General features: G+C 40.8%; 1 protein-coding gene across 1 annotated transcript; it reads right to left on the bottom strand.

Annotated features, from left to right (window-relative positions):
• Window positions 1–1,327: 1,327 nt before the first annotated feature.
• On the bottom strand, window positions 1,328–25,470 carry LOC106556644 (long-chain fatty acid transport protein 2-like). Its single transcript, XM_087713696.1, has 11 exons — window positions 25,407–25,470; window positions 24,686–25,235; window positions 15,383–15,592; window positions 14,716–14,871; window positions 12,446–12,570; window positions 10,933–11,127; window positions 9,591–9,681; window positions 8,811–9,009; window positions 7,393–7,490; window positions 3,717–3,847; window positions 1,328–2,085 (listed from the first exon to the last, which is right to left on the bottom strand). Exons 2-11 carry the CDS (start codon window positions 25,161–25,163, stop codon window positions 1,909–1,911), a joined length of 1,860 nt encoding a protein of 619 aa, XP_087569822.1. The 5' UTR covers window positions 25,164–25,235; window positions 25,407–25,470; the 3' UTR covers window positions 1,328–1,908.

The raw sequence follows: 25,470 nt of genomic DNA on the forward strand, positions 1-25,470 counted from the left end.
CCTCAAGACCACATTCCAAATGGCTTCCCTCCTGGGAGTGTTTTCTGGCCACTGAAAGTGATGAAGAAAGGTTGTTGACCGCAAAAGCATAATTCATTGTGCCCAATAAAGAAAGTCAGAACTTGTTGGAATAATGCAATTCAGGTGACTTGATTATTTTATTAGAGCAATGTTGCCAAGAGTTTATTGAGTTTGCAAAGCGGTTCCAAAGTTTAGTGCTATTGGCAAAGAAAAGTGTTTAAGCAAGGGATAGTAAATCATATAAATGTTAAAGTAGGCCTACCCTAGAGTTCAAATCGCTGCTTACCCTCAAGTTTGCTTATCCTCAAGTTTATTGTCTGATACTGGGTAAATTATCTTTATCCCAAGTTATTCCTTATAACATGATCAATACTTTGGCAAAGTATTAATTCGGTTTTCAAGATGAAGAATTTGAAAGGTTCTCAGAAGATCTGCCCCCCCCCCCCCGTTTCCCTTTTCAAGAACTGTTAGTTTTTGATAAATACCTATGTAAATGGTTATGGCTGTTCAATTGCAATTATGATCACAGCTACAATCTACTGTTTGCTCAGCTCTGTCTATATGATGACCATCCCCTGTACAATAGTTTCAAAAATAGAAGAAGCAGGAAATAAATTATTTTATGTTAATAAATGATTAACATATTGATTTACCAAATTGATTTCATGATCAAATATTGTCTTCACATAATTGCTGTTGGAATTATGAATATTATTCTCTCAGGATGATAAAATTATATTTATATGTCTATTGTTTCCATTGAAGTCTGAACAGAAAGAATAGATGTGCATTGTCAAAATCTTAGATTAGATTACAAAAAATAGATCTACATCTCTTAATTTATAGCACAAACTCCAATGGTATCTCCTTTTAGGAGTTCTGGGAGAATTTCTCCCATCACTTCTAGAAAGCATCAGAGTATCTCTTATAGGCTTAGGCTGCCCATAAGAGGTACTTCTAACTAGGAATGCTCCTGAGTTTTATTCAATTTGAACTTCAGATTGAATTTGAAACAGATTTATACTTCTCAGATGGATGAGCAGAAAAGCATGAAAGCACAGTACAGTTGTGCTTTGAGTATCATGTTTCTCTGGTTGTTGCAATATAGTTCTCACTTTTTAAAAAAAATCTAAAATATTTGTGGAAGTGGCTGTTTTGATCTTGTTTGTCAAGGTGAAGATTACAATATCCCCTTTTTCCCTCCTTGAGATGGGATACAAAAGTGTGATGAGGGTCCTCCCATATTTTTACCCATTTAATTGCAGGCTTATGAGATCGATTAAGGTGAGAAAAATTGGCCCAATTCATCCAGTGAGCATACAGCTCAAATGGTAATTTGAATCCAGGCCTCTCTTGTCCAGGATTGGTTGCTAGATTACATTGATATTAAAATATATTTTAAAATAATAATATACAAAGGGGTATTTTGACAGGACCTGAGTTTAGAAATGAGTGCTTTTGAGGAGGAGGGAATGTTAGACATGTGCATGAACATGTATTGATGTGAACTTTAATAATATATTGATGTTTTGAGCCTCCTTTGATATAACTTCTCCCACATTGGATACAAAGCAGGATGTGGAATGGTGCTGAAGGAAAAGAGTTAACCTTCCCAAATACTTTCTTGAGAATAAGCTTCACTCCAAAGTAAATGTTTCTTGTGGCAAGAGAAAATGGCAACATTTTATTATTATTTCCAAAAAATTTCCCAGCTACTGGATTAAACAGATGTCTCAAGAATATACAAATACATTAAGAAGAATTAATATTCTGGCCATATATCTTTCCTTCTTGAGCAAAATCAAAACATGAATGGCTGCAATCAGAGATCTTGCCACTTCTAAAGCTGTTCAAGTAACACTGCTAAGCTCCTCTTTGAATTTTCCTTCAGAGTTTTCTTTTATTTTCTAAAATGGAGCAGTAGATCTCCTCAGTCATGGGTATGTAGTTCTTCTCTGAGTCATCCAGGAAGAAAAGGGGATCACTGATGGTGGCAGGATTGAATCCATCACTCACCAGCTGAGTTTTGCACTGCTTGAAAGTTCCTGTGATCTCCAACTTTTCCTGCAGGAAGTATAAGGCAGCAGTGAAAACAGAGACAGGAATTTGTTCTTCAGTATTGCCCTGCCTCATTAACAAAGCTAGTGAATTTTGCTTCCCTTACTCTCCTAGTGTAAGGGAAGAAACTGTTCGATGGATCCCCACGAATGTTATTTCCCCACGAGAAAATCCATCACACTGCCTTCTTACTGTGTAGTGAGGCACGAATGAGCAAATGTTGGGGATATTAAGAACAGCTGTTTACACCACCTATCCGATTGCGCAACTAACAGGTCACAGATATGGAGGACAGATTATCTTTAAAAATTAAAAATTAGTATATGTCATATACTAAAGAGTAACGAGGACATTTTCATGCTGAATTGCAGAAAGGGGATGAATGCTTTCTTGCCTTCTTCAAGCTAGAGGCAGGTAACCTGAGCACAGAGATATGCTTATCTTTGACTGTACCAGGAATGCAAAATATGCAACTTTGTTTCTCCCAGTCTTCCTACTCTTCATTCAGTGTTTTCTGCTTGCTGTTTGCTTTTACTGTGTTTACCCAGGTTTCCTCCTGCCTTCTTCAGTTCTTATTATGGGCTACTGCCTTCCTTAATCTTCTCTATCCCATCTCCTGTATCTCCTCTGGCATCCCTTTGTGATATCTTCACCTGTCCCGCCCCCCATCTCCTCCACTCCCCACAAGCACCATCACATTGTCTTTTTCAACCTTTGCCCAAGGCTTTCCCCATTTTCAGCATTGCCTTGCCTTGCTAAAATTCATCTCAAGTGAATTTATATACACTTTTTATTTTCATTACTCCAGGGGTGGGTTGCTGCCGGCATTACTGTGGCATTTGTGCATGTGCTGCTCACTTTGCTCATGTGCACGCCTGCCGCACATTGTTTGCACATGTGCAGTTGCCTCTAAATTGTGGTGCACATACCCAGAACGTTATGAAATGACAAAAAAACATGCCGGCAAACAGCATGGGCGACCATGGTTCAGGGGCATGACCAGCCTGCCATCCCTACCAGTTCAGGAACCCAGTCATGATTGCCACTACCAGTTCACCCGAACCGATGCGAACCGGTACCAACCCACTTCCATTTTTATTCCTAGCTATGATTTTTTTAATAACAGTAGCACTTAGGCTTATATATCGCTTCAAAGTGCTTTACAGCCCTCTCTTAATGGTTTACAAAGTCAGCGTATTGCCCCCAACAATTTGGATCCTCGTTTTACCCACCTCAGAAGGATTGAAGGCTGAGTCAACCTTGAGCCTGATGAAATTTGAACTGCCAAATTGCAGGCAGGTGGCAATCAGCAGAAGTAGCCTGCAGTACTGTACTCTAACCACTACAACTCATAAATAATCAATATACTTCTACTTTTTAAAAAAGTGAAAGTATTTTTAAAGCAAAGAAACTCCATGCAGATTCAGTTGATAACTTTCATTGCTAGCAATTCTTACTATAATTTATTCCAGTTATTGTTGTTCTTTTTTTAAATAAAATCAAACCTACATTTACTTCCTTTCCACTAATGTTATGACTGGCATCAGCACTTCTATTATACTTTAAGATGCTGAGGTATGTGGTTTTAAGTTATTTTTTCTAATGGTAAGCAAGAGCATAAATCAACGATTTCTCACCTGGATACGAATGAAGCGGGGTATGGCATAGCTAGGCAGATAATCCTTGGTATGTATGAACAGTTTCTTTCCATCAAATGGGCACCCATCCTTCAGCCGTATAGCTGCCATCCCAATCTTTCCTTCATGCCCTGGAACAAACCAGAATGGGATAATTGACAATAAGGCTACATGCAAAGCAACTTTCATTCATTATGGAAACCACACCAAAATGGCCTGGTGACCCTCATTCTATCTTCTGTCCCCATGAAGCTGACAATATCTCATGCTCAGATCATGACTGATGCTATGATTTAGCCTTATCATACTACTTCCCATATCAGAAAATATCCATTTTTATTATGTAACTAAAGAGTAGTTGCATAAGGGGAAAATGCTGCAGGTCTACTTGCAGTGCATAGTAAATCTTCAAGATGGCACCAACTGAAAGAAAATATTCTCAATTCTATCTAACTTAGATTTTTCTACCCTTGGATTTGTATCAATCAAAGCTATTGTGAAATAGCTGACTACAGGTAATGAATAATCTAATCAGTTTGTCAGTGCTAATCTTTCAGTATATTGACTGAATGTATCACATGCTTAAACTGTGAAATACTTCTTGGCTTCATTTGCATTGTGACAAAGCTTGGTTATTTTTTTATGGCTCACTCTAGTTTGCAAAGAAACCCATTTGAGTAAAACTGTGGAGGCCCTATCTTGGATGATGATTGGGGAGAAAGAGGTACAGGCCAACTCTGTGTGATTTTCATTTTAAACATCTGCAAGTTGGACTGATTTATTATCTTTAATTCTTGATGGGGTGGCATCACTAATTTAAAGAATACTCCATACATTTGACTTCTGTTCAATGAAGAGGTGACAGCTATCACCAGAAGGGCTTTGTACACATCTCTCTTTAGTGCCAATTACATCTTTCTTGGATTGGAAGATACTTCTCACAGTATGAATAGCTTAGTCAGCTTGTGTATAGACTATTGTAATACTGCTCTGCATGTGGCTACTCTTGGAAGACCACATGGAAGCTATAATTGGTCCAAATGACACTCCTTGGCTCATGGGACCTGGAGGATGCCCCTCTTGCCAGATCTGGTGCAGTGAGTTTGTTTTTGTTTTGCCTTTATTTGTATGCCGCCCTTTTCCCTGAGGGGACTCAGGGCGGCTCATAATTCAAAAAAGGGAGGGGGAAAAGACAAACAATAGACAATACAGCATGTTAAAAAGAAAACACAACAATCGCACAATTCAAGTGGGGCTACAATCTTAACTCCAGGCCAGCCGGGACAGCCAGATCTTTACAGCGGCGCGGAAGGACTGGAGGGTGGTAAGGGTCCAAATCTCCACGGGGAGTTCATTCCAAAGGGACAGAGCAGCCACCGAGAAGGCTCTCCTCCGGGTAGTTGCCAGTTTGCACTGGCTAGAAGATGGGATTGGGAGGAGGCCTAATCGATGCGATCGAATCGGTCTAGTGGAGGTAATTGGCAGTAGGCGGTCTCTCAAGTACCCAGGCCCACTACCATGAAGGGCTTTATAGGTGATAAGTAGCACCTTGAAGCGCACCCGGAGATCAACAGTAAATACAGTGTGAGAGAAGGGGCTTCTCAAATAACCTCATCTCATTTCATGTAGTGCTTTATAAGTTATTAGCACACCTTGAGTTGAACCCAGAAGCAAATGGGCAACTAATGTAGTTTGCAGATCAGAGGTATAACATGCACTGATCATGGAGTGCATATAACTTCCCATGCAGATAAATTTTTCACCAACTTAACTTTTGAGATGCTTTTCAAAGACAGCCCCATGTAAATCATGTTACAATAATTCATAACAAAGATGATCTTCTAAAGTTTCTGCATGACCAGAGGTGGTATTCAGCAGGTACTGACCAGTTCTGGAGAACCGATAGCGGAAATTGTGAGTAGTTCAGAGAACTGGTAAATACCACCTCTGACTGGCCCCATCAATTCTCTGCCTCCCGAGTCCCCGTTGATTGGGAGGGATTGGGGATTTTGCAGTATCCTTCCCCCGGAGTGAAGTGGGAATGGAATTTTTACAGTATCCTTCTCCTGTCATGCCCATAAGCTATGCCCACCAAGCCACACCAAGCTATGACCACAGTACCGGTAGTAAAAAAAATTCAATCCCACCACTGTGAATGACCACCTTCTCAACAACCTTCCCTAAAAAGGAAGATTGGAGATTGGACAAACATTGTCCAGTACAATTCAATCTAATGCCTTTTTGAGGAATGGTTGAACCATCACCGCTTTAAAGCAAGAAGAGACAACCTTTTATCTCAAGGAGGAAAGAATTACATAACACTCCACTATACATTCCATTGTGATGGAAATGGATAGACATGGACTTAATATATGATCACAGTCATGAGGAAACTGCCGATTCCTGAGGTGCAACAGGATCAAATTGCCCAGACTTTTCCCTAAAAACCTATGCAGTATTTGATTTAAGACTGGAAAGCAGCTTTCAGCTATTTTGTCTGACAAATTCCAGCATATTCCTCTTAATGATCTTAAAGGGAAACATTTGACACACACCCCAATCTACCTAAAAGGGCTCAATTCACCCTAAAAAAGGGTGCCAAATAGTTGTCAGACAATGCAATAAAAGCAGATTATTACAAATATTAATATGTTCCAGATTCTAATGCCTTGACCACTTTGTTGTTTGGATTACAATACTGCAGTGTGTTCTATATTGAGTTCTGAAGACCATTGGGTTGGGCTTCAAGGTTGCTTATGTTACACGCCCTGCAATGCTAACTCCACTGGTTCCACCACAAATGCGCGTATGACAAAAGCGCGTGTGACTAAAGCGCGGTGACAAAACCGTGCCGTCAAAACCGTGGAGACGAATGAGCGCTAAACGCGCCGACAACAGCGCGCCAACAGAAATGCACTGTAACATAACCCTAAGCCTAACCCTAAACCTAACCCTAAACCTAACCCTAAACCTAACCCTAAACCTAACCCTAAACCTAACCCTAACCCTAACCCTAACCCTAACCCTAACCCTAACCCTAACCCTAACCCTAAACCTAACCCTAACCCTAACCCTAACCCTAACCCTAACCCTAAACCTTACCTTAACTTAAATCGTGCTTCTGTCGGCGCGCTGTTGTCGGCGCGCTGTTGTCGGCGCGCTGTTGTCGGCGCGCTGTTGGCATCGTGATTTTAGCACCGCGGTTTTGTCGGCGCACTTTTGACATTCGCGGTTATGTCGTGCCACGAACTCCACTAGCTTCCAGTTTCCTTCAGGGCATAATTGTACTGGTACCACCTTTAAAGCTCTACTTGTCACAGGGCCTGGTTACTAAAGGATTGCCTCTCCCTGAGACTTCCTTGGAGGCACATTCCAGGTTCCTTCTTTTAAACATTGTCACCTTATGGGTCCTTAGAAGTGTCCCTTTTCTATTGCAGTTCCAGCCCTATGGAACACCTGGAAGTTCAATAAGCTCCCTCCCTATGGCTGAGGAGGCATATCAGTTGACAAATAAATCAATAGGGTTAGGGTTAAGGTGAATGTATGAGGAAGGATATTACACAAGCCCACTAAATGGGTAAATCCAGTAACCAGATTAAGAATCTTCTGCAAATCAGATTTCTAAATGTCCATTGGAAAGGGTGTGTAGAAGAGTGTATAGGTGTTTCAAACTCACCTGGCACTGGTACTCCATATACATTGACTTCCTCAATGATATCCAAAACTGCCAATGTCATCTCAACCTCAGTGGTGGCCACGTTCTCTCCTTTCCAGCTGCCAAAACAGGAGGGATTTATTTCTTTCACAGGTTGGTAGACTGTATTAATAATGTATTATTTAGCATTTGGATATTCCTATAGATGGCTTCACTCACAAGATTTCTTTCTGGATTTATGATCAGGGAAAATATTACTTAATGGCTGAGAGAAGGTTAAAAGAAAATGAGTGATAATTACTTTGTTAACCACGTTCATGGAGCAAACCATTGAATGATTATAATATAAGCATGGATTAGATCATCATCACATAAATCTAACAAAATATATTATACATTAGAAAAGAATATATGCAGCTCATCAGTGGTGGGATTCAAAAAGTTTTTACTACTGGTTCTGTAGGCGTGGCTTTATGGGTGTGGTGTACTTGTGTGGCCATAGCTTTGTGGGCGTGGCAGGGGAAGGGATACTGCAAAATACCCATTCCCTCCCCACCCCACTAACCTGCTTTCCAGCTCCATTCTCCTGTTCAGGGCAACAAAAGAAATCAGCTGGGAGGCAGCTGGGGTGGGTCCAGCCTATTTGCCGGTTCTCCAAACTACTCAAACTTTCTGCTACCTGTTCTCCAGAACCTGTCAGAACTGGCTGAATATCACCCGTGCAGCTCCTTGTTGAAATGTTAGGTTTTAGTGGTCTCTGAGCTTGCTTGTTTCCTTGCAGGCAATTATTACCAGACTTGGGCCATCATTAGTACCCTGTATGTGTTGGTGCCATAGATAGGGGGTTGTAGGTTTATAGTTCTGTTGTTATTTGGCATTCATTGTGATTTATAGAGTATCTTTCAGCCCTAGCAACTTTATGATGTATGCTCGTTGGGGAAATCTGGGAGTTGGTTCACATATTCCCACAATGTAAATACAGTGATATAGTGTATTGTAGGATAGCAAAAAAAAAACCCACAATAATTTGGTTCTTAAAGCTCTTTGTTTCTGTTTTGAGATTATTTTGCTTTGAGATTTGATTCATATTGGATATTTCATTAATCAAATTCACTGAATCAAAATCCTAGATTAGTTATCTAAGGATTAGCCAGCATCTTTGAACTCCTCCTCCTTCACCATCATCATTGCAGGATCCACAGTTTTGAGGGGATTAACCAAGTATTCATCACTAACTTGGTGCCTTAACCATTAGACCAAACTGGTTCTCTATCTTTGGACAGTACTTTCCTCAATCAAATAAATTACAAATTTTTAACTGCAATAAAAAGACATAAAGTAACAGTGAACACAAATGAATCATGGCCCATTCGGTATCTTACTCCACATAAGCAAAACTACAGATCCAATTTACTAACTGAATGAATAGTGAGACTCACCGGAAAGTATCTCCCAGTCGATCATGGAAATAGATAAAACCTTCATGGTCTTCCCTCAAAAGATCTCCAGTATTAAAATAACTGTCTCCTTTCTTCAGGACATTATGGAGAATTTTTTTCTCTGTGTTTCCATAATCTCCTGCATAGCCTTCAAATGGGACACTCTTACTTATTTTTACCACCATTAAACCTGTCTGTCCTATAACAACAAAAAGGGAATCAAGTAGAATCAATAAATGATTGTCTCACAACAAACAACCAATAGCACCATATTACTAAATACCATAGACCAGGAGTCCCCAATTCCTAGCCTGCAACCTGCTAATGGGCCATGAGCTGCTTGCAACTGGGCCATGGAAGCATTGGGTGAACATTCACAGGCATCTGCACTTGCTTGAGCAATGGGAAAGCATGTGCATATGTGCTCCATTTGCGTGAATAGTGGGTACATGTGCATGGGGCTGCACATGTGTGTTATGGCTGTCACACAGAACTATCCCCTCTTCCTCACCTGCCGGTCTGCAAAGCAGGAAAGGGTGGGAAACTCTGCCATATACCTGACGTTGCCTGGGATTTATTGCAGTTTTGAAGCCATTGATTGAAGCCGTTCAATTGGTTCAAGTTTTGAATCAATTGAAGCCCAATTGATTGGGAGGCGCAGGTTTGAAAAGATTACACTAAAGGCCATATCTCTTTCTATGGGGTGAATTCTTGACAATGAAAAGTCTGGTTTATCTTAAATAAGTCTAAAAAATTTTATCCATCTATCTCAAAACATACCTGTAGGCACTGGGATACAGAGCCCCTTCTCATCTCTCACAGGCTGATCTGCATCCACATCATATTGCACAAATTCATAGTTGAACATTTTCTGAAATTGAACAGACAAGTAGAAATATGAGCCCCAAACAGGCACTAATGACAGGTTTGTATGGATTTAATGAGTAAAAGGAACTTCATGCTGGATAAAGAGGCCTAGCTAAACCCTACAAAGCTAAAGCCTTTCCCTTTATCCTCTGAACAAATCTTGTGATGTAGTGGGGCAGAGAATCAGGTATTTTTGGATTGATGTTTTCTCAGATGTTTTGTAATAGGTAAGAGGAGATGCACTTCCATCAGGCATCCCACCCTTGCCTTTTGATATAGTAGTGAAGGTGCTGGCTAGAAATTGGGAGACTGTGAATTCTAGTGGGGTTGACTCAGCCTTCCATCCTTCCGAGGTGGGTAAAATGAGGACCCAGATTGTTGGGGGCAATATGCTGACTCTCTGTAAACCGCTTAGAGAGGCCTGAAAGGCCTATGAAGCGGTATATAAGTCTACTGCTATTGCTACTGCTATTGCTAGTTCCACCTTATGCATGAAAACTGACTGGGTAACCTTGGGCCAGTATCTCTCTCAGCCCAGCCCACCACACAGATTTGTTGTGGTGGTGAAATTAGGATGAGGACGAAATATTAGATATGTTTACCACCTTGAATTACCTATAAAGTAATAAAGGTGGAAGATAATAGATGATAGACAGACAGATGGACAGACACCCACTGCTTACATCCAACCAATTAAGGCATCCTCGGGGGTTTTTGCCTAGGAGGATTTTTGAGCTAGCAGTTTCTTCAGAAGCTACCCTAACATTTTTCTACTGTTGCTGCAGCAAAAAAGCAGTCATATATAGACCTCCCTGGAGAGCCTCTGTCTGAGATATACTTGGAGTAAAACATTAGAACTAGCATCATTCTCCCAATAGCTGACCAATCCATGTGCTCTGAAAAATTCCACTCCTGGGGAGCCTAATGTACTATTTAAAAAAAAATCTCCAAAACAAGAAAACCTAATTCATTCCAATGATAGTCATGTGGCCTTTGGAGACTAATGATACCAAAAGTTGAGGGGAGAAGAGAATTTGGCCTCAGACAGTTCCACAAACTCAGAGAGAAGATTGAAAGTGCTGGGTTTGGGGCCTTTATTTCTTTTTCTTAAAATACTCCAATTACATTTCAAGTACTTCTAAATATGTAATTTATGACCCTATATTCTATGTATACACAGGCTAGAGGTCTAGGTAGCTAGAAGTGGCCCAGATATTTTCTTTATCTATTTACAGACCTAAGAACTTCTCATTACCTTATAAAAGAAATTGGACTTTCCCACTGCTCCAACTTTTCCTACATAATTAAGGAATCCAGCATTTCCTTCAGTAGCTCCATAAACTTCAAGGATTTTGATGGGTCCAAATCTATTCAGGAACTCCTTCCAAACCTCTATCCGCATTCCATTGCCAATGGCTAGTCTTACCCTATGGTCACGGTCATTATCTCTCTGCAAGGTGAGACATCAAGGAAATTAGAGTTCTCCAAAAGAAATACTGTACTAGCAGTGGCCATGCCAATTGATCAGGCAGTGAGCCAGTTTTTTAAGAGATTGCTTGAAGAACATCCTACAAGATGGTGGGAAGGAGTGACAGTCCATAAGGAATGTTTACAATTAGTCTATAAAATCTATGCGGAGATTTTATCTATTTCAGACTACAGTTGCATAACAATGATGCCTTTAATTTAAACAGATAGAAATCCATGGCACCGGTAGATAAATAAAACAGGTTTGGTTTTCAAATTCTGGTTAATACCTTAATATTAACTTGAATATCATCTCTGAGCAAGTAACAGGGACTACAGACTAGCAGAAATATTAGGAACTACCATATTCTAGCATTTATAACCAAATAATTATTCTTAGGAAACATGTTATTTTCTGTTGCTGAAACAATGACTATTCCATCCATGCTCCACAACAGATAAATTGTTGTCATCTACTAAGCTCCCTACACATATTTCTGCTTTCGAAAACTCCCTGTAATCCTTCAGCCTTCGAACTGGCCAGTTTCAAATCAAACTTGTCATACAAAAACAAAGCTAAGCAACCCTAAACCTGCTGGTATCAGACAGCAATTTTTAAACTCCTAGGCATCTTTCTTAGAATACTTTTCTTTGTTTTACCTCCATATATCCCAAAGCTCCTTTTCAGTGTTTTGCAAGCTACTGAGACCCTTCTTATGAGGAATATACAAAGGAACAGTGGTGAGTTCTGGTACGGTTGGAACAGGACCGGCAGCGTCCACATAGATGCAAGCAGCACGCTCATGGGCCCGGCAGCGTCCACATGGATGCAAGCACCATAGCATCAGTCTACCTGTATTAAACTATATATTCCCATATAAAGATACAATACTATTCTTCTGTGAAAGATTAGTAATGCTAAAATTCTTTTTTTCCCTTTTACCTCTATAATAGATAAGATTTATATATACATATGTATTTGTGTGTGTGTATATATATATATCTGTTCTACAACCTGCTGCTTGGCAAGTATAATTATCAATTTTTCATGAAATAGGAAATGGGGGAGGGAATTGAGTTACATGAAGGGAGAAGGAATGGATACAGAAGAAAGGAATACAGAAACAGGCTCAGCATTCATGACAAACTGGGCCTAGGTCTCTAAAATATGATACAAGCATAGTTCTCTTCTAGAATTATATCTATATTTCCTGGACACTGCTACGTACAATTTGGCAAGCAATCCCTTATTCTTCTTTGTAACATAGTTTTTTGAAGTATTAGTCCATTTTATCAATTACCTTTGGTGCATTACACAAGTAGCGCATCATTTCTCCTACATACTGAATTACAGTGACATGATAACGTCTGCAGTCATCCCAGTAATGAGAAACAGAGAACCTGGGCCTCAAAACACATGTAGCTCCTTACAGAAAGAGAGAGAGAAAGTTCTGGAAGTTTATGTGATCACTAGATTACAACCCTGAGCTGAAACGCTCCACCCTGCAACTTTTCAATGACATCTTCCCCAAGTTGCTTAAAAAGGCCTAAAATGATTTGGCTCCAGGACATTTAAAGAGGACAAAGTCAAGATATAAATCAGATAAATAAATATATAAATTAAGGCATCTTTTTCTCTGCAAGTTTCCTGCTTCTGTGAATGTCATTCTTCTGCAATCAGATATCCAAATAGGTTGGGATGTTAGCAAGAAATAGGCCATTTAGGTCTATATATAGCAATAGCAATAGCAGTTAGACTTATATACCGCTTCATAGGGCTTTCAGCCCTCTCTAAGCGGTTTACAGAGTCAGCATATCGCCCCCACAGTCTGGATCCTCATTTCACCCACCTCGGAAGGATGGAAGGCTGAGTCAACCTTGAGCCGGTGAGATTTGAACCGCCGAACTGCAGATAACAGTCAGCTGAAGTGGCCTGCAGTACTGCACCCTAACCACTGCGCCACCTCGGCTCTTTTATATATTTTTTACAATTTATATGGTTGTGATCAGCAAATATTTGATACACACTTATTTGATCCACCGATCTATCCACCCACTATTCAAGTGATTTACAAGTTGTTTTCTGCTTCTTCGTTTAGCTGTGTAGCGTTCACCACTTTAAGTGTTCCATAAGACTGATACTATGACCCATCCTAGAATTACCTATTAGGAATAACTTGCAACAAATATTTCAGTATATAAATTAGCAAACTAAAAGGATGCAATTCTCATGTCCTTCCATTAGGGAGATTGTGAGTTCACCTTATCCTTGAAAACCAGCTGGGTGACTTTGTGTCAGTTACTCTCTCTTAGTCCAACCTATCTCACAGAGTTGTTGTTGTAGGAAAATATTGGCATGTTAGATATGTTCATCTTAGCTGATTTATAAAAATTATAAAGATAGGATATAAATAATTATAAATAATTAAATGGCATAACCGTAGAAAAGGAATACTGCTAAAATATTTATCAGTCCATGAAATTCATGTATACTTTGATGTGGCCTATGGTTCAAACAAGAAAAACTCCTCCTCCTACTCCTCCTCCTACTCCTACTCCTACTCCTCCTCCAACTCCCAGCATTAACATTCATAGATTGACATGCCATTTTCTGCCTTACAAATATATAAGTTTGCATTACAAAACTGCTCCAAGAGTGAGAAGTTTTCTTCTGAATCTGCCAAAGATCTAGTTAAAGTGTTCTTGGCACATGTATTTTTTATTGTAGTATTGTGTTAAATTTATATTTATCAACAAAGAAATAAAGAGAAATTAGTACAGATCTATTTCAAGCTATTTAGCTCTCATCACTTTGCCATAGCCTTCTGGGATTTGAATCTGGATGCTTGTGAGATTATATTTATGTGAGATTATATATTTATTGTGAGATTATATTTATGTTATTTTTGTGTCAGAATACTGGAAATGTTTAGATAGTCCTCAACTTGCAATTGAGCTAAAAATATCTGCTAAGCAAAATGTTGCCCCATTTTATGACCTTTCTTGCCAGAGTTATTAAGTGAAACTGCAGTTGTTAAATTAGCAAAATGGTTGTTAGGTGAATCTGGCTCCCCTATTGACTTTGCTTGTAAGGAGTTTGCACTCCTTACAAGTGCATCACATGCCCCCAGGACATTGTAACTGCCATAAATATGAGTCAGTTGCCACAGATTTGAATTTTGATCGTGTGGCCATGCGGGTGCTGCAATGGTCATATGAAAAATGATCATGTCACTTTTTTCAGGGGTGTTGTAACTTTGAATGGTCACTAAATGAACTGTTGTAAGTTAGGACTATCTATACATCATTACTGTATCAAGGTTGGTTAATAATTGACACAATAGTATAAACCTTCACGTTTTCCTGCTTGCCTCATCCTATTTTTCTTAACTCCTTCATGCAGAGTTATTATTAGCTTGCTGGGAAAGCATCTGAGGCAGGCTGTGATGTTCTCTGTGGATGCTATTATATATAAGATATAAGCTGATATAAGAGCTCTGTGTCTCTTGATAATACTCTGTGGGTGAAGGTCTCTATGTGTATTCCAGGCTCCCTGGTCTTTTGTGCCTACCCCTGTTTATGGTTGCCACAAGCCCAAGGAATCCAGCTGAGTGGTACAGAGGAAGTGGACAATAAACAACATCTTTGTTATGGACACCGGACAGGTAAAACAGATGGGACCCCATTATTGCTTTCTTCTGGGAAATGGTAGCAGCTTTGGGGAGTCCTGGAGGAAAGTGAAAAGGGAGGGAAAAAAATAAAGGATGCAATGAATTTGGAGAAAAAGCAAGAAATGATAATTTACAATCAATTTCATGATTGTATGCTTGATTCCATACCAGACATAGGGATCATATGACTTTGATATTTCAAAAGCACTCACTAGCAAAAAAAAAAAGTACAGATCAATGAACTAAAGCTTTGCAACATGCCAATTTCCATTCATCAGCATCAGATGATGATGATGATGATGATGATGATGATGATGATGATGATGATATAAGGTGGTCAGGTGGGCATGATGATGATGTCAGGTGAGCAGAAAGCTTTGCAGACACAAAAGAAAAATGACTTCTTACCTAACTTTGTTACTTATTACCTAACCCTAATCTAGGCTATGCATATCATAAAAACTATGCAATCATACAAGCAGAAGTCAACAGAGATTATTTCAAGCCATCCGCCTATGTTATCCTTCTAGGTCTCCCAGCAACCATTCCACCTTTCATGCTCCTCACCTGTGGTCCCAGAGGTGAAAATATATAGACATACAGATTTAGCTGTTACATTGGCTCTGAAGGAAAATGGCACTGATTCAGCAGAACTTAATTTGATCCGTTTGAGTAGTGGCTCTACACCTTCAGTTGGGGAATCATCACTCAGATAGAAAACACATATCCCTTCATCATTTAAAGTAGGCAGGACATCTTCAATGGCATCTTTTAAATCTTGAAAAAGGAAAGAAAAAAATATTTGATTGAATTTACTGCCTTATTTTTGGAAATCTCTTTTTGAGCCTCTTCCATAAACACTAGAACAAAGGGAAAACATGGCAAAGTTTCTGCAAAGACAATGTAAAGAATAGCACTTTAATCTTGCATTCTTAGAAACACTAAATACTCCTAAGCAAAAATGTATAATATAGTCCTTTTGTCCTGATTATTTTATTATATGAAACTGGATGAAGACATATACATAAAATCTGTGTGCTAGGACTAGCAAGCAAGCGAGAAAGCAAGAAAGAGGAATGGAAAAAGAAGCCAGTCTGGAATATTATTTTATTTTTAAAATATAAAAAGAATGATTGAATAGCTTTCATGTCTTTTGCATGCTTCTTTGTTGAAAAATATTTAATTCAGGTGTTAACAAATAATATAGAGCATATCTAAGGTGACCAGATTTTCAGATTGGTAAAGAGGGACACCATTGACTGGGGGGGGGAACTAGGCCGCGGAGGTTACTGCCAGCCCGCGGCCTCGCTAGGAACATCTGGTCACCTTAATTATGCATATCCTCTCTCTCTCTATCCGTCCATCCGTCTGTCTGTCTATCTGCCTGCCTATCTGTCTATCTAGTTATGGTATCCCTCTCCCTCTTTCCCCCTCTCTCCATCCGTCTATCTGACTGCCTACCTATCTCTCTCTCTTTCTCTCTATCCATCCGTCTATCTGCCTGCCTATCTGTCTATCTAGATATGCTCTCTCTCTCTCTCTCTCCCCCTCTCCCTCCCTCATCTCATTATCATCTACCTCAGTGTTTCTCCACCTTGAAGACTTGAAAGTATATGGACTTCAACTCCCAGAATTCTTTCAAGTCTCCAAGGTGGAGAAACACTGATCTATCTAATAAATATAATTATTTCTCCCTCTCTTTTTCACTCTTTCTCCAGCGCAAACACGCAAATGCATAGGGCAGCCCACCTCACACACAGGTAACTCCGGGCAGCTTACAACATTATGATGCACACCCAAAGCGAATAGAGTCAGGTGCCTGTGATCCCAACCCTCCTTTCCCGAGGGGGGAAGGTCATGGAACACTGCAAAACTCTTCTTGGTTGCATCACTCTCTGGGGCTTTCACTTTCGCTTGTCCCCCCCCCCCAACCTTTCCAAAGCCAAGCTTCATCCGATTCTAACCAATCCCAGCGCCTCTCGCATCTCTCCTTTGCAAGCGTCCCCCTGGCCTCTGAGCATGTGCATCTTTTCCCTGGCTCACTAGCCGCGAGCGGATGGTGGTAGGATCGCCATCCGGGAGCCGCCAGCCTTCCTGCCCAACACCTACTCTCCCCGGACTTGTTTTGATGAGCGCGGGGTGACTGACGGTAGTTTGCGCCAGCCACGCCCGCTCAAACTATCGTCAGTCACCCCGTGTTATAAGATTAAGATCTCTTGAATTAGATTCCGGCTGATGCGGCGGGTGGCACGGATTGCAGCAGGGACGGCCACCGATTGCAGCCAGGCTGATGCGGCGGGTGGCGCGGATTGCAGCAGGGACGGCCGCCACCTCTAGAGATAGGCAGCGGCGAGGCTACCTTTTGTGGGGAGAGCAGGAGCTTGGCCTGCTCTGATGACAGCTCGGCACGCTTCTTCTTCTCCACACGCCCCCTCTCTATTCTTTTCCTCAATTCCCATGCCCCGGCGGATCTGCACAAGTTCCTCACCTAGTTAAGCACACCTTGGATCCCAGCCCCAGGGCACCTTTCCACGGTTGGCCAAGCTCCTGCTCTCCCCGCAAAAGGTAGCCTCACCGCCGCCTCTCTCTATTCCCTTTGCCTGCTGTTGGTTAAGAACAAAGCCCATGGTGGGGAAGTTGCTTGTTTGTATGCCTGGGATTCTTTGGGGGGGGGTGTATGTAATTGTCTCCAGCTGAAGGAGAAAAAGTGGGAGGAACGAAGCTCGGAGAAGCCAGGGAAAAGATGCATCCCCCCCCAAACTTCGCACATGGGTTAAAGTAGAGCCTCAGGATGCCTTCATATGGAATCTCCCCCCTTCCTCTTGGCTTTGACCTAGGGAGATCCCAGGTGCTCCCGCCACCCAGCTGAAAAGGAGGAAAATCGCGGGGTTGGGGAGAATCAGTGAGCTGGAGAAGGCTGTGGGTGTCTCCGCCATACACTCAGGCGCCAGCCCTGCTGCTGCTGCTATTGGGCGGGAGCACAGGGGCGGTGTCCAGCCAACCTGCTGGAAGCCTGGCAACTGACAATGGCAATCCGTCTTGCTTTCCCACTCCGCTCCTCTTTCCCAACGCAAAGGTAGACGGACGGAGAGATAAGGCAGAAGAATGGAGGGCAGCCGATGCCTCGACCGACAAGAGGCACGTCCTCCGCACCCTTAGCAGGACCAGTCCCATCCCCCCCGCCCGTCCCCGCCAGCATAGCCCCTGGTGCAATCGGGCTGCAATCGGCGGCCGTCCCTGCTGCAATCCGCGCCGCCTGCTGCATCAGCCGGAATCTAATTCAAGAGATCTTAATCTTATAACACGGGGCGACTGACGATAGTTTGAGTGGCACAAACTACTGTCAGTCACCCCGCGCTCATCAAAACAAGTCCGGGGAGAGTAGGTGTTGGGCAGGAAGGCTGGCGGCTCCCAGGCGGCGATCCCACACCATCTGCTCATGGCTCTTCCTGCCCGGACGCCCAAAAGCCTTCCAGCTCGCCCGGGGTGAGTCAGCTGCAGTGCAGCCGGTGGTGGGCAGGAAGGCTTCTGGCAGCTATCCCACCGCCATCCACCCGCTCACTCGCTATGCTACCCCGCCCATGCTCATCACTTACTCTCTTTGGGTGAGTTCGGAGAAGCGGCGGCCCCGGGAGTCAGGAGAGCCGGGACAGGCTGGGAAGCAGACGGAGCCGGAAGGAGTCCCGCGGAGGAGTCTCCGGCCGCTGTGCTCGCCTCATCCACTGGCCCCCAAAGTGCGTGAGGGATGCTTTGGCGGAAAGGCGCCGCTTCCAGAACCCGCCGAGGGCCACACACTCAGGTGGCTCTTTTCGGAGAGGCAGAGACTTTCCCATGGCTTGTCCGGGTGGAAGTGGGGCTGAAAAGGCGAGCTCGCTCCCCCGCCCATCCACCCGCTCACTCGCTATGCTACCCCACCCATGCGAGCGGCAGTGGATGGGCGGGGGATCGAGCGATCGAAGAATTAATTAATTCTTAACTCCTAATTAACTCCTAATTAATAAATGGAGAAGATCTGACAGTGCCAAAATTAAAAAGCAGGATCTTTTGAGAACGGCCCGGGACGCGGGAAAAATTATGAAAAAGAGTGCCTGTCCTGCCAAATGCGGGACGTCTGGTCACCCTAAGTATATCAATATTCCATTTGCTGCAAGTTTGAATACATTTATTTTTTCTATTGTTGTGTTATAGTTCTTTGGGCATTTTAATGGTTACATTCAATATATAATTATAGTCAAGCTGAACATATACATCATTGACCCATGGCAAACTAATGTTCTATCAATTCAAAATCTGATAATAAAGTAAGATGGTTATCTTATAGTACTTATAATATACAACTGTTTCCTTTAAATTAATTAGGAAAAATGTATGAAAAGAATATTGCTTTTGGAGCTATGTTTCACTGAGAGCAGTGTATTTTCATATGTCATGGATAGATAGAAATATCAATTTTGGGGGAAGTATAAAACTTGCTACGTAACTTTAACACCATGAAGATCATGTTGAAGTTATAATACAAAGGAAAAAAAGGCAAGAATTGGAATAATAACGTACTAGTCCAGCTAGCACAAAAATGGTTCTAAATCATTGAGAATAAAATACCATCATCAATAACAATGAGATTAAACAGGTTTTGCAAAATATTGTGTTGATCCAAATAGCAGTGGGATTATACATGATAAAATAAAATCCATATACTTTAGAATCAGAGTAAAGTGCCAAACAACAGAACAGTGGTGATACCTTCTAATGATGTAGCCTCGAAAAATTTGGCTGTAAAACATTATCCCCAAATCCCATTTCAGGTGGTTGTTCAGAAAAATGGTGCTAAATATTATTACTAGGAAGCCAAGATCATCACTAAAATTATACTTCATTTGAAATCATAAAAGAAAAATGAGAACAAAGATAGGGTGAAGCCACTGTAGGAATGGCACCATTTCATGCAGAAATATCCCATGTCATGTCTAATGTGAAAATCCATGTATCCTGCAAAATTATCATAGAAAGCCATTCAGAAAATGATTAATTTTCTTCTAGGACCAGAATGTGATAAATCTTTTATTTCTCAACCCAGCTGCACTGGAAGACATTGCACAAATGCAGTAGAAGTAGAAATTGACTCCTCCGCTAAATAGGGCTCAGTTGCTAATAAACTTTCGCTTATCAAATTGCTTCCAACCACAACCACAATCTTCCTTGATTCATTGTTCACAGCTTCCAGGGAAAAATTTCTTATGTATAAACTCATTATGTATATAATTTTATGAATTAATACCCTATACATAAGATTAATAAATGCTTTCAAACAATGTAAAATGACAAATTAGTGGATGATTTCTCTCTCTCACACACACACACATATACACACATACAAAAATATCTCCCTTCCTCCTTCTTTCTCCCCACCCCTCAGCAGCAATGCTCATTTAAACATCTATAGGGAGCCTGCAAGTAATATAAATCTGAATATTGTTGTATAGCTACACACCTCTGGATTATCCAGATTTATCAAAGAGGCCCAGAATTAGGATATTCATTAAATAGCAATCCATATTACCTCCTTACTTCAAAGTGTGGTAAAGACCCTAGACATCTGTCTCAAAGTACTGCCCCAAAGACACTTCTGTCCTACTACAACTGAATACTAGTGTCCAAAAGAGCACTACAATAGACTGATCCACTCATTTATTTAAATTTATATAGTTGCCCATTTCACTTACAAGACTCACAAAAACTACGGAAGTAAGATGCTACTTTGCATAGGTCTTTGCAGTTCTTATGGACTTACCATCCTGATCTCAGAAGACAATTTATGTCATAGTACTAGGCAAGAGAAAAAGAAGAAAGAGGTTCATTCATTCAATCACATTTAAAGTTAGTGGAACTATTGAGAGATTATTAATAGAGAAATGTAAATGTGACTTTTAATAAACCAAGTGGTGTACTCTGAGAGAATGCTTCCCTACTACATAAATTCACAGTATCAATCCAGCCAATGCTGACAGAATACTGATATAAGTTTCTCAAGAGTCTACACATGACCTAGACGGGTCCTCCCTATTTTTAAAGAAGACCAATTCGGTGTGCGGTGACACCTCAATCCATGGTAACAACCAAACAACTTCCCTTTGTATAAATCAAGCTTCCTGATGAGCTCCAAAAGTTGACCCACTCTCTCTTATAACCTGGAATATAGCAGGTTGGTCCATCCCATCAAAAGACCAACTCTTTTTTGACTATATATCACAATTTGACATCCTCTTCCTGCAGGAAACCTGGGCCTCAGCAGAGATTCAGTTAAATGGCTATTGGGTTAACTCAATTCTGGCTGTCCCAAGCAAGGTGGGGGGGAGAGATAAAGGGGGTATTGTACATTAGTTAATATATCCTTGCATTTTAAATGTGTACCACTGCCACCTTTCCAGTCATGGGTTGTAACTACATTACTCTTATTAAACAGGTGGAGATATTGCTTTTCAATATCTATATTCCTCCACTTAATAAGAATAATGTGATTAACAAGATTTGGGACAGCATAGAAGATTTTATTCTTGGCTGTTCAGCCAAACTCCCCAAAGCTAATAATTATAGGGGGGACTTAAATGCTAGGATGGGTCCAAATGATCAAGCATTATATAAGCAGTTTAAGATTCACTATGATGAAAATGTAACAGATGAATCTTTGCATGCCAGACAATTTAAAGACCCTAAAGCTAATCGGGCAGGCTTATGTGTAAGACAAATGACTGAACGTTTGGATCTTTGTATCCTTAACAGGATTTCCCAGCAGAATATACTTACCGGGAAGCAGGAAGAAAATCCACAGTTGACTACTGGATAATATCATATGACCTCCTGAAGTTCTTACAGAAGATGGAGGTAGACTCGCAATTGGAAAGTGATCATAATACAATACTCCTTACTCTCACATTGCACCAGAATTCTCTTAAGGGCAGGCACAGCCTAACTACCCAGGTTAGAGACTCAAAATACCCAGGTAAAAATTAAATGGAACAAGAAAAACGCTAAGGAAGTTACCAAATGGATGTTAGCTCCTGAAACCATAGAGTTACGTACATCTCTACTAAGAAATAACTGTGGGGAATCTTACCTAGAGGGGTTTGAATCCTTAATTTTAAATTTGAATTCGGTTCTCAGTAACAGATCACTAGCTCACCCCAAAATGCTAGTTTCAAAAAACAAAAAATGGTTTGATAGAGATTGTGTTCAACTAAAAAAGATATATAATGAGGAATACAAGAAAAGTAAAAATGCCCCCTCCGAGGAGCACACTTACTACTTAAAGCAGCTGAAAGCACAATATAAGAACCTTCTAAAAGAAAAGAAAAGTGCGGCCCAGAAGGAGTCTTGGCATAGACTAATTACGGCAGTCAGGACAAAAAATACATCCCTTTTTTGGTACATCACCAGGGGACTGGGAAAATCTCTCCTACCCCCAACAAATCAGGTTCCAATTCATGCCTGGGAAGAGTACTTTAGGGAGCTTTATACAGATCCTGACTATGTAACCAAGGAGAGCCAAGCTAGTTTGGACCACACTTCTTACTGGCCCCCTATTACACCAGAAGAGATATCCCAGTTGATTGGAGCCCTAAAGGCTAATAAGGCACCCGGAGCCGATAATGTCCTGCCAGAAATAATTAAAAAGAACGCCAGTTGGTGGGCTCCACTTTTAGCATCACTGTTTACATTTATAGACAAAACAGGCCATATGTCTAGAGATTGGGGAGTAGCAATTATCATACCAATTTATAAAAAAGGGAATAGAAATGACCCAGGCAACTACAGACGCATTAGTCTTCTAAGTGTTATTAGTAAACTGCATGACAAACACCTAAATTATAAACTTCAAGATTGGCTAATTTCAGGGGGGATAATCAAAGACGAACAAGCCGGCTTTAGAGAAGGAAGATTGACAGTGGATCATATCTTGGTACTCCACCATTTAGTACAAAAATACACACATTAAAAAAATCCTCTCTTTTGTGGCCTTCCTGGATTTTAAACAGGCCTTCGATTCAATATCCGGGATCACCCTCTGGGAGAAGTTAAAATGCACCACTATCGATAAATAGTCGATAGTGGTAGGAAGAGAGAACTCCTCTTCCTCATACAAAAATTATATGCCAACTCCACCCTGAAAGTGAGGTGCAATCCCCAAGGGAGTTTAACCGGCTCAGTAAGGGTACAAAAAGGAGTACGGCAGGGTTGCATCCTGTCCCCCTCCCTCTTCAACTTCTATATTAATCTCCTGATTGATCTTTTACAGAAGCCTGATTTCCATCCTCCTAACCTAGCACAACGCAAAGTGCCAATTCTCTTATATGCTGATGACGCCGCTATCATTTCACAAACCCCCATAGGACTGAAGAGAACAATTAGGGCAACACTCAGCTATTGCAGGCAAAACAAGCTGGTCCTTAACTTCGATAAATCAAAAATTTTAGTTTTTGCTGAAAGACCAAGCCAATACTCATGGAAATTGGAAGAATATAGTCTGGAACAGGTTAGAACATTTAGATACCTTGGTGTGGTTTTCCACTCGCTAGGGACATGGAAGGCACACCTGGATCACACATTGCAAGTAGCCATTAGGTCCTCAAATGCAATCAAGCATTTCTTTTATACAGGTCAGTTAGTACCTGCTGCCTTAAAACTTTTTGAGGCCAAAACATTGGCACAAATTCTTTACAGGGCACAAATAGGAATCCTTGCAAAGAGAGACTTGTTAGAAACCATTCAAACAAAATTCCTGTGAGCCATCTTAATTGCTCCCAATGGAACTCCAAATGCCCAGTTAAGAATTGAGACAGGCATGCCTCAAATTCAAGTAAGAGCCTGGAAGATGATGATCATTTATTGGCTTAAAATGCATTTCTTTCCAGAGGGACTGCCCCATTAGTGTTGACTCCCTTCCCCCTAGAAACAAGCAGTTGATCACAATCTGGGCTCTTATGGGCTCTCATCATTATTCTTAATGTCCCTAGGCTTTGAGCAAACAAAGCAAGTAGTAATCAATAGAATGAGGGACATGGAATTTCAAGAAGAACGAAACAGGTTGCCTCTCACATTAGGAACAGAATCAAACAGGGTGTATGGGAATCGGCAAGATATCTAAATGACCTGATCTTCCCAAAACAAAGAATAGCTTTCTTCAGAGCCAGATTTAACATTCTTCCTTCAGCACTCCACCAGGGCAGGTATAAGAGAACACCTATAGCTGAACGCATTTGTATATATGGTAAAGGAGAAGTGGAAGATAATTCACATGTACTATTACACTGCGAGCTATACAGAGTTTGTAGGTCTGCATATATTCTCCCCTTATTAGAGAGATGGCCAGGGAGGGCAGACAATTTTTATCTAGGCTTCCTCCTCCAAGACACTAACCCGGTTACCACATATGCAGTGGCAAAGTTCTGTGCTGCTGCAATGTCCATAAGAAAAAAATTGGCTACAGAAGTATGGTACCATCTTATACCAATTATCTGCACATACCTTTAACAATCTTTGGACCATTATGTTATTATCCACTTTTAATGTCAATACTTTTTAATTATATTTTAATGTTAGTATTTTTTAATATAGTGTAAAAACAAATATATATTGCTGGTCTTTGACCGTAATAAAGATCTTACTTACTTATTTACTACTAATATAAAAGAAATCATTTTGCATATGCCAAACTTACTTTACCAATGCAAAATCCAAAATTGTGGTAACACTTTACCCATCCCCCTGGGTTGAAAAAAAATATTTGGATGCAATTCAAAAAGAAGAGAAAGTTCCAGTAGTTACGACATAGTATTATTTTCTATGGAAGTATTTCCTACATGATTCTCTCACCTGGAGTTGATAGAAGAACTTTAGCCTTGCAAGTTTTCAGAGCATGTATTAGAGATTTGAGTCGTATGTTATAATTGATACATGCCATGGTACAGCCAATCTTTGATAAGCCGATAAAAACTGAGAGATAGGAAGGGCTGGTCTTGAAGAAAACAGCCATGGTGTCCTCTTCTTTCAGCCCGACATAGTCCTTCAATACTCTGGCTATCTGATTGCTGTATCTATCAATGTCTTGGTAGGAATAAACCTCATCTTCAAAGAGAATCAAGGGTTTGTTTGAATACTTCTTAACTTTGGCCAAAAATATTTCTAGGAGAGTGATAGGGGGAGTGCTCTGCATGTATCTGTGGCATCGATATCCCACTACTAGGTAGGCAATAATGTTTTTCAGATCCAACCAAAAATAAGGAAAGAAAAATCTGCCCACCATGGGCAGAAGAATCAAAAGCCCAAGCACGGCTGTATATAGATCCAGCATGATAGGTATTTAGCCTTGGTATCTTGGAAGAAGTAGATCAGAATCCAATTTATTGCAGGCTCTATCCAAGCTCTGTTTTGCGGGAGGCAAAGAAAAGAGAAATCATGAATAATCAAAAAGATGTAATTCTCACACTCCACCCAGTTTCTCAAGGCTTAAACAAAGACACCTTAGTTTCCCAACCAATAAAATTTGAATGACGTGCTATAGCTCTGTAATCTCAGCATGCTGTTTGTTCCTTACCTTCCTATTCTGTTGCTAAACTTCCTCAAGGTGCTTGATTTTCAGCAAGAGGCTGTATTTATAC

Source organism: Thamnophis sirtalis, unplaced genomic scaffold, assembly GCF_051295495.1.
Source record: "Thamnophis sirtalis isolate CommonGarterSnake01/CBP01778 unplaced genomic scaffold, rThaSir2_p1.2 scaffold_4, whole genome shotgun sequence".
Lineage (NCBI taxonomy): Eukaryota > Metazoa > Chordata > Lepidosauria > Squamata > Natricidae > Thamnophis > Thamnophis sirtalis.

What these genes read in the sequence shown, in the direction of transcription:
- LOC106556644 (XM_087713696.1), bottom strand. Translation starts at nt 25,163, where the DNA reads ATGCTGGATCTATATACAGCCGTGCTTGGGCTTTTGATTCTTCTGCCC. An exon ending in CGACTGGGAGATACTTTCCG is followed by an intron (nt 7,491 to 8,810) that starts GTGAGTCTCACT and finishes CTGTTTTGGCAG; the next exon opens with CTGGAAAGGAGAGAACGTGG. An exon ending in ATATGGAGTACCAGTGCCAG is followed by an intron (nt 3,848 to 7,392) that starts GTGAGTTTGAAA and finishes GGTTTGTTCCAG; the next exon opens with GGCATGAAGGAAAGATTGGG.